The sequence below is a fragment of the Centruroides sculpturatus genome, unplaced genomic scaffold (genome assembly GCF_000671375.1).
Source record: "Centruroides sculpturatus isolate CEXI.00-Female unplaced genomic scaffold, Cexi_2.0 scaffold594, whole genome shotgun sequence".
In the NCBI taxonomy this organism is placed as follows: domain Eukaryota; kingdom Metazoa; phylum Arthropoda; class Arachnida; order Scorpiones; family Buthidae; genus Centruroides; species Centruroides sculpturatus.
In genome coordinates this window covers 406,130-415,935 of record NW_019384999.1, presented here as the reverse complement: position 1 = coordinate 415,935, position 9,806 = coordinate 406,130, and the positions used below count along the sequence as shown (strand labels likewise).

Below are 9,806 nucleotides of genomic sequence, written 5' to 3'. Positions count from 1 at the left end.
TATTGTGGGAATTATTGAAGATGAAGTGGCTTCTCGTTTGCTGGCTTTCCACAGTAATTTCTTTGAATGGTTTTACAAGTAGAACAATTTTTTCAACGAGAGACCACTGATATGGACTCAACATAGGAAGTTTTTTATCTATAGTATATGTGACAAGGGCCTTTTGCTGTTCCAACATGTAGTATGTAGAATTCCAGCGAGTAGGAACATCTTGAATTAATGTGTATTTTTGCAAACCTAACTTTTCTTGCAAATCTTCTAATTTTATTACAGCTACAGCAGAATGATTAAAATGTGTGACAATATTTCTATTAACTATGATTATAGTTTTCACATCTTGTTTAAAAAATATGCATTCGTTTATTGTCAGCTGCAGCGTATGATAATGCTTCTAAGTTGCAATTCCTAATTCCAGCTACCAGATTTGCTGCAGAAGCTCTTAGTACTAAGAATATCTTATCACTTGTCAACTTATACTGTTTAAGAACAATTTTTAACTGTTCACTGATTCGTATAGCTGTGTGCCTTCAAAGGAAACAATTTGCAAAACAGCTCTTTCCTTCTGAAAATCATCCTTCAACCAGTGAGCTGTAACACTTAAAAAAGGAGAATTGTTTGTAGTTGCTGTCCAAAATATCAGTGGTTAAAGAAATATATTTTGTTTCTGTTAAACACAAAAACACTTCAGCTTTTTAAACATGCGTCAACAATTAAGTGTTGAGATTTATTTTAGAAACAAAGGAAGAGATTGTTGATTTTGCGAGGATATTTGATCGTCTCTTGTTTACCTGACCCGAGGGAGATGGAAATACCAGGTGGAGAAAAATGGGTTTTTTCCACATTATAATTAACTCCAGGATCTCACACTATTAATGCAATAAATTATTAACACTAATCGGCCAATTAATCGGTATCGGCCAATAATGCATGACCGATTAATCGGTAATCGGCCATTTTGCTTATCGGTGCATCCTTAGTATATACCACAGATAGTATTGGAAAACAACATGCACAAAATGTACTACGACAGAGCCATAATCACAGATAAAACAATTTACCACAACAGATCAGACATCACACTTCTTGACAAACACAATAAAATCACATACATTATAGACAGCCATTCCAAACACTCACAATGTACAAAACACATGCACTGAAAAAATTAGCAAGTACACAGAACTCGCCCAGGAAATAAGGCATCTGTGGAGGATGGATAGGATGCTTATTGTACAGTACCTGTCGTTCTCTCCTGTACAGGTGTGATACCACACTCACTACACAAAAGCCTGGAAACATTACAATTGAATAGAAATACATATATCACACTACAGAAGGCCACTATATTGAATACATGTCATATTGTTAGGAAATTCCTGAATACAGACATACATTTAATTTTTATCTTGTTTTGAATTTACTGTCTTGACTCTGGTACACAGACATTGGTGTCAACCGAGTGTAACCCACAAAACTCAACATAATAATAATAGGTTTATGGCATTACGAAATTCCATTAATAGTATCATATCATATACATTTTTGAGGGGAATAACATTTTTGGTGTGCTGTGTTGAGTCATGTGGAGTCATAGGTGTGCTGCAAGTAGAAAAAGGTTGCGGAACACTGCTCTAGTGATGGCAATGATAAAATTAATAAATACATTTTTAAAAACTGCTGGGACAAAGTTATTACAATAAAAGGTCGACTCTATAGTGGAATTGTTATTACCTCAATAGCACGTTAAGGGACCGCATGAAATTGACTCATCCTGTACATATAGTCTCAGGAAATGTTTTTTTTTTTTTAAAGTAAATTTGCCCTGGCAATTTTTAAAAATGTATTTAAAAGATTAATTTTTGTCAATAGATACTAAATTTTGCAATGACAGTTAATTCTTATTAGATTTGATGCAGTTTTTTTTATTGTTCACAAACTGTGACAATCATCATAAATGACATCTTAAACCAACATATGAGCGTTCACAGGCCAATTCAATTAACTACATTTGTAAATCCTTAATATAAATCATAATTATTTTTATATTTTTCTCTTAACTAATTATATCATTATATTAAAGCATAGCTTTGATGTAATGATATATAAATATACATTCTACAATGTTTATTAAAATTTAAAGTTTAAAAGTACAGTAGAGCGTTGATTTTCCGAAAGTCAATCATCCGAAAGAATTCCAGTTGGCAAATTTAAATTTTCGCCAGTGCTGTGGCGCTTCAATCTTTGGCTATGTCTTGGGCTACTCAAATATTTTACGTTTTTGATACTAAATTAACTTCTGAAGTATAATTTATTATTATTTTTATATTTTTCAATATATTTATTTTGTTTGTACAAAATAAAAAATGATTTTTAACAATTCAATAGTCTTCGTTAGGCTTAACATCGACAAAAATTCAATGCAAAGTGACACGCAACAGAGAAAAATGTCAAGATGGGATAAATTAATATATTTTTTCGTACATAATCGGTTATCCGGACAACCCCAGTCCCCAATTGATTCGGAAAATCGACGCTCTACTGTAATTTTGAAAAAGTAATTTATATCATCAATTTTTATACTTTTTGTTTTGTGGAGTAAATCAATTTGGCAAGTGAGCAGCTCATAAAACTGTACCTTTGTAGAGAAATCTGGTCAAACAAAATGATCTAATCATGAAGCTGTCCATGCCTTAATTACAACCCCTGGCAAAAAGTATTCAAACATGATATAAGATGACAACTGTTTTATTTGAACTCATTTACAAGAAAATAAAAATGTATAATTTAGTTTTAAACATTACATCTTATTCATTAAGTATCACTTATTTCAAATGAATAAACCAAAGTATTCCACCCCAAAAATTTTTTACATAAAGCAGTATTGGAAAAATTATTTAAATAATAAGAAAAATAAAAAGGATCACAAACAAACTAGAAGCTAATATTTTGTTGGTCCTTCTATAGATCTTATTAGCTTTTATGCATCTTGGCATTGTCAAAAATTAATTCATTGCCAGCTTCTGAAGTTATTTTACTCTAGCTAATTTTAATGGCTTCATCATCATTATTAATTCATGTTTTTTCATCAACCAGAAATTTCAAATTTTGCCATAACTTTTCCAGTAGAGCTTAAATTTGGGCTATTTGCAGACCAGGTTAATGTTTTAAGGCCTTTGCTTTAAAACATTAACCTGGTCTGCAAATAGCTTTAGATTTCACAACAACATGTGGCATTATCCTGAATATCATCATCAGAATCAACAAACTGATTCAATTGTTGGAATCAAAAACAATTCTAAAATCTTCTCTTGCACTTCTGCTCACAGCCTCATTAAGAATACATATACATATATTCCAGTGTATAAGACGACTTTTTAACCCAGGAAAATCTTCTCAAAAGTCAAGGGTCGTCTTATACACCTGGTGTCATTTTATAGGGCGAGTGCTGCAGTCGGCCGGGACGCCCGGGGTATGGATAGAGCGGCATTGTGCCCAGAAAAACACGCATCTTTCACCCATCCAGCCCGCCCTTGTATGTATCCTATTACTGTACCTCTTTCTCTGCCTCTCAGAACTTGCTCCTGAGGACTGCAGAGAAGCAGCGCAGGTGTACATGTGCGAGATCTGAGAGGCAGAGAAGGTACGGTAATAGGATACAAAGGCAAGCCAGTATGTTGTGATATCTCGCTTCAAAAATCGGGCTAGAATCAATCTTTTTCTCGAAATAAAAAAAAATTATTGGAAGAAAAGAATTGACAGCAAAAAAGATGCTCGCGATCAACGATAGTGATTATCACGAGTGTTTTTCTGCCGAATTTTTCCTACCCGAAAGGTCGCACGGAGTCCGAGATGCTGGAACTTTTTTGACTTTTGTTTCAGAGTAAACTCGGCGTGCAATAAAAACGTTATTTAATGCATTTTTCGCAGGTGGAAGAAATTGGAGAACTTATATTTTTTTGAAAAATTTTGGAAAAAATGCAGCAAAAAATCCACAAGAGAGCGTCTCAAAATCCACGTGATCGTAGAAGGGAAATAGGATACAAGGGCAGGCTGGTATAAAAATGTCCAACAGTCAAGTATATCCCGAACTCTATATTTTAACCGTAAAAGTCGGTCGTCTTATACACCAGAATATACGGTATTTCCAGATCAAATAGCTGACATGAAGCCCCAAAACATTAAAACTTTTGGAAAACTTAATATTCCTATACAAGCAGTCTTCCTTGCCTCATTTGCACTTCTCTTAACAAATTTCCCTGCATCCCCAAAACATACTGTATGACTTATCCGGAAAAAAAAATTTTTTTTCCAGTCTTCTACAGTCCAATTTTTGTGCTGTCTTGGCCATTTTAAACAATTGGTTTTTGTTTCTTAGTCAGGAAGAGTTTGGTTTTGGCTTTGAAAAATGAAAATTCCTTGTCATTTAGTCTATATCTCACTATTCATCACAAACAGTTGTTTTATTTTCCTCCATTCCACATTTAATTGCTTGGAAGATATTTTCCAATCAACATTTTTTTCATACGTGATTTTCAGCCTTGGTTTTTTAACACAACCGCTTCTGACGTGACTTTTTACATCTTTGTATCTTTAAACTTTTTCAAAATGTAATTTGCAGTTCCTAACAACACACACTGCAATGAGAATCTGATTTTTTCTCTTCTAGCAGCTTTATAATTTTTTTATATTGTTACTAAATTCTTTGATTGGGTCCATTGTTACAGCAAAGACAAATAAACTATCACTATTCACTTAGAATATGATGCAAACACCCTTAAAGCTAATGGTTTCTTTCATTCAAATTAGAATGCTCAAATATGTGAATTTAGAACAGTATTCAAGATCTTTTTTCGAATATTACTTTATGTAAAATGTTTTGGTTTATTTGTTTGAAACTAAACAATAACCCAACAATAAAAACATATTTTTGTTTTAAACATTACATTTTTATTTTCACATTAGTTGTAACTTGGTAAGAGATCTTTAAGATTTATTAAAACAATCAAAAATTACAAATTCTTGATTTAGATTTATGTCCAAGTTTGTTCTAATTGCAAATCTAGAATAATCAGAGTAAATTTTAATAAAAAAAATTAAAAGTATCAGTTTAAAAAAATCATAGGGAGAATTAAATAAAGGCTCATGTCAAATAGCATTGAAAGCACCAAAATAGCCAAATTTAGATTTTTATAATAAATTGTGCACTGAAATAGTGCAGTGAATATTATCTTTACTATTAAAAAAATCCAACTGGTTACCACGAGAAATGCTTCTGACTTATCAACTGCATGGAAAAACATTCAGGTGCATAAAAATGATGGATAAGCAGACCTTCACTCTCACACCTTTGGAGCTGCAAATAATACAAAATTTAGGAGAGCATCATTAGCTCTGAGAGGTGAATGGAAAAATGTTGCATGCATCATGCTGTGAATTTTGCAACATGGAGCACACAACGAAGAATGACAAAGGACCTCAACTCAGTATTTTAGAAAAATTTTTCATGGGGTCAAAGCATCTAAAAATTATCTCAATGATATGGGTTCAATTATGTCTGATGACCTTACAATCATTAGAATAAGACACTCCCATGATTTACAGCCATGAAATGCATTTTCCTTACTGCCATCAACAAGAAGTTGTGCACACAAGGACACTCTGAACTGCTTTAATGGCTTCCAAAACATCCATCTGTCATGTGCATACAATAGTACAAGGATGGTAAACCTTTTTGAGCCATATGGTGAGCATACTCAGCTTTAAAAATGATCATGCATGCCAAAGTTTTAGATGTCAAATAATATTTAAAGAAATTAAACAAACATGCTTTAATTAAAATAAATGTAAAAAACTGATTGGGTTGATTACGCGAAAAGATGATTAAAAAGACATATGATAAATTGAAATTGCACAATACGTTATTTGCCAGATGTGCCACTTTAGGAACACTTGCCATAGATTCACCACCCCTGAAATAGGCTGCTCCCAATGAAAAGTGCTGAATTTAAAAGTAACCTACATAACTAAACTATTATTAATTTCATAAAACAATACTGTAATACCTTGACTTACACAAACCCGGAGTTATGTGATTTTCAAATCTCATCAATTCATCTTTTGTTTAAGTGCCACGCAACTCTTGATTACTCGCTCCCCCCCACACCATTGTTCAACTTATATGTTCGGACATGTCGCGTGGAATCGACACATAGCTACAATTTATTTTTTGTTATTTTTTCTGTGTTTGTTATATCTACGGAGACTTGAGAGAATATGTGGTGATTTCTTGTAACCATGAACAAATCAAAAGACAAGATAAGATTAACGAGAACATTTATTAGCTTACACACATCCGACTTGGATTTTACACAAATTGGGAAATTATACCCCGACTTACGCAGTTATCGCTTGGTCCCACCTATCGCGTAAGTTCGGGGTATTACTGTATTAAAATGACTTTGAAACTTCAGAATACATTATATCTGATTTGTCAAGCTCTCTTGAAATTAAGTTAAATTTGATTAGTACAATTCATAATTGAAGGGCTTGGAGAAAAACAGTATATTTCTCATTAGAACAGTATATTCCTCATTTCAGTTCAACAGCACTTCAGCATGCAATGTTTTAGTAATGTGGGTGTGCAATCTGTAGGGCTTGCAACTAAACTGCAAAAGCATTTTAGAAAATAAATCAATGATACACAAATCCAAATTTGTTAACAGTATTTTATTTAATTTTGTGAGATTTACCATTTTTCCACTAAGCCACTCAAAGCATCATAACAAAAAGCAATAAAGTAGAGTCCTGAAAACTCAGCCTAATGTGGACTGAAGGGTGGCCAAGTTTGTGAAAATGCCGGGTTATCGGGAATGGGGTTTAAAAAGAATAAGTAACTGTACTGTACTTGTATGTATTGTTTGATTGAGAATACAACAGAGAATAAACTGCCCAAATACCCTTAAACAAAGGAAAAGTACATACTTTATGAAGGTAGAGCTTTTACTACATGAAAATGAAAATTAATGAATACACAGTGTACAGTAATTTACCTGATAAGACAGACCTCAGAAAAATACTTTATGAGGCATAAAGCTGTCTATAATGAAAATTAACTAGGGTTTTTTTTCGCCCTGCCAGAGTGTGGCCGAGTTATCCGGACTGCCGAGTTTTTGAGACTACTGTACTACAATTTTAAATTGTATGTTGTAAATAAATAAAATTAAAAGTTACCTCAATAATACCATCTGGATCCATTCCTGGTGGACTATCATATTCTCGATCTCTTCTATCTCTTTCTTCCGGCCCATTTCTGAAATTTAAAAACTTGACTTAATATTTTGTTCTTTACTATTATTATTAATCCATAATCACTTGCAATAATGGCAACTTTCCACACCTACTAGTTTTTTCCTCAAGCACTTTTATTATTATTTTTTTTTTATCAAACTGACTGACAGCTGTACTTCCACAATGTCCTCATACTACATGAGTAGAAAATCTGGTCAACAATTTTTCCTGCTTATTATAGATCTTCATCATGTACAATTTTTTTCATAAACACAATCACATGCATAAGTAGTTTTTCCACCCTGACATTATCAAAAATGATGACATGGCAGTATGCATTGGACACTAGGGCATACAGCAACTTAAAATATTTTTGTAACTATTTTAGCTAGAAGATACAGAAATGTCACTTTGATCTTTCTGTGAAAAACCTGTCTACTTGTCATTTGTTTCCACTGAACTTGTGCTGTTATTTGCTTATTTGTATTTATATTTAAAAAAACTAAACATTAAAGCATTAAAGTTAATAATAATAATAATAGTAATAATTGTAATGGGGGGAATGGCAGAGAGCTATCTGTTGCAAAAAATTTGATAAAAAATTAAAAAACTTAAAATATTTTATTTTAAATCTTGCCATCTCTATAATAATATCAGTATCTTTACACAAGGGCTGTTTTTTTTCAAGCTCCAATGGTTCTTAAAAAAAAACACACACACATACACACAACAACAAGTGAAAATAAAGTGAATTTATTACCAAAAGTTAGGTACAAACATGATTACTTTTTGACATAATCACTGTGAAGATTGAGAAATTTGTCATATCTGTAGANCATCTTCAAAAAAAAAAATGTACACTTCTAATCAATGGAAAAAAAGAAAGAAAGAAAAAAGTAAATTCTCAATCACAAATTCAAACAAACTCTTTTATTCAGGCAATCTCATACCACACTTTCCAAGGCTGTGCAACTATATATGCTGGGGCCGTATTCTGGTCATCGTCTCTCACAAGCCAGTCGCTGATTGGCTAATAATATGTTTACATCTAAAGAGATCACTGCATCTCTCCAAACGTGATTCTGGACAACTTTTTCTAGACGATTCTCTCATTTCTTACAATCAAGTGCATAGTTGTCTTTCGACAGTCTGTTCGTCTTTCACCTCAATTTTGTTATATCCAATATGGACGACTGGATGCTACTCGAACTGTACAATCATATTAGAGAACATTATTCTATCTCAGGAAAGTATATTTTGAGAGAGAAAATGTTTCCTTTATTTAAATATTGTAATTCTTTAACTAAAGCACTATTTTCGACTGTAATTGGAATTAAAGGATAGATTATGACGTCCGTGTTTCGCTCGAGCGGAAAGCGTTTCTAAACTATGATGCAGCGACTTGTAGCGATAGCTGCTCGTGACGTCATTTACGCTGCACTCTCGCTGCATAAAGAAACGCAGCCTTTTCCATCTCCTTGTCATAGAATGTTGATGCCAGTAAATTGAGATGGCCTTAACAATGTTGTTTTGAAGATCATCATTAGTTCATTAGTCTCAAACTTCTGCCCTGTTAGCCACGTTTTCAGTTCAGGAAAGAGGTGGAAGTCTTCACCACCTTTAAAACACCCAGCACATAGCCCCAAGCAATTTCCATCTCTTTCCTGAACAGAGTAAGTGTCTAGGAGGGCAGAGATTCAAGACTAATGAACTTAACAAAAAAAAGTTAGGGCCCGTCTCAATTCACTGGCAACAATATTCTATGACAAAGGGGAATGACAATGGAAAATACTCGTCCACAGATATGACAAATATCTCAATCTTCACAGTGATTATGTCGAAAAGTAATCAATGTTTGTATCTAACCTTTGATGATAAATTCATTTTATTTACACTTGTTCTTTTTTTTTATGGACCATTGGAGCTTGAAAAAAAAAAAACAGCCTATGTATTTAATAATACATGTCTTTAGTAGTAGTAAACGATAGTAGGACCCTACCATATATGGACTTGCCACATTTTCAGGTTTAAGCTATTGGCAATCCAGAAAAAGATGGAATATATATAAAACAAGTTAATTGCATGCTAAATCTGCACCATTTTTTAACCCTTTATAGCCCAAATTTTCATTTTTTGATAAAAAAATTTTTTTCTTATTATTATATCATCAGAAGAGATGTTTGTTCACAGATAAGTAAATAAAAAAAAATTAAAATGTAAATTAAAAATTTTTTAATTATGGGACTTAAAAGTCCCGTCAGGCTTTTAGAGTACATTTGGACTTAACAAGTTTTTTCTTGTTTAATATTTCGAAAATAAAATAACTTTGTTTTATATAAAGATCTTTTATCATAGATATTTGCAAATTAAATGCATAATTATATATATTAAGTATTTGTTAACTTTTACTGTATAATAAGGTCAAAATATGAAAAAAAATTAAAATGCATGACAAAACTAAAATAAAATTTATTGGTTTAATAATTTATGATTAGTAAAGATGTAAAAAGCTATTTTTT

At 32.4% G+C, this 9,806-nt stretch overlaps 1 protein-coding gene across 1 annotated transcript in view; it reads right to left on the bottom strand.

Annotated features, from left to right (window-relative positions):
- LOC111633178 (eukaryotic initiation factor 4A-I-like) overlaps nt 1–9,806 on the bottom strand; it is a 90,393-nt gene that overhangs the window by 55,673 nt on the left and 24,914 nt on the right. The window contains exon 3 of the mRNA XM_023377700.1: nt 7,231–7,309. Within this exon, the coding sequence (XP_023233468.1) occupies nt 7,231–7,309 (79 nt within the window). The remainder of the gene's footprint in view (nt 1–7,230; nt 7,310–9,806) is intronic.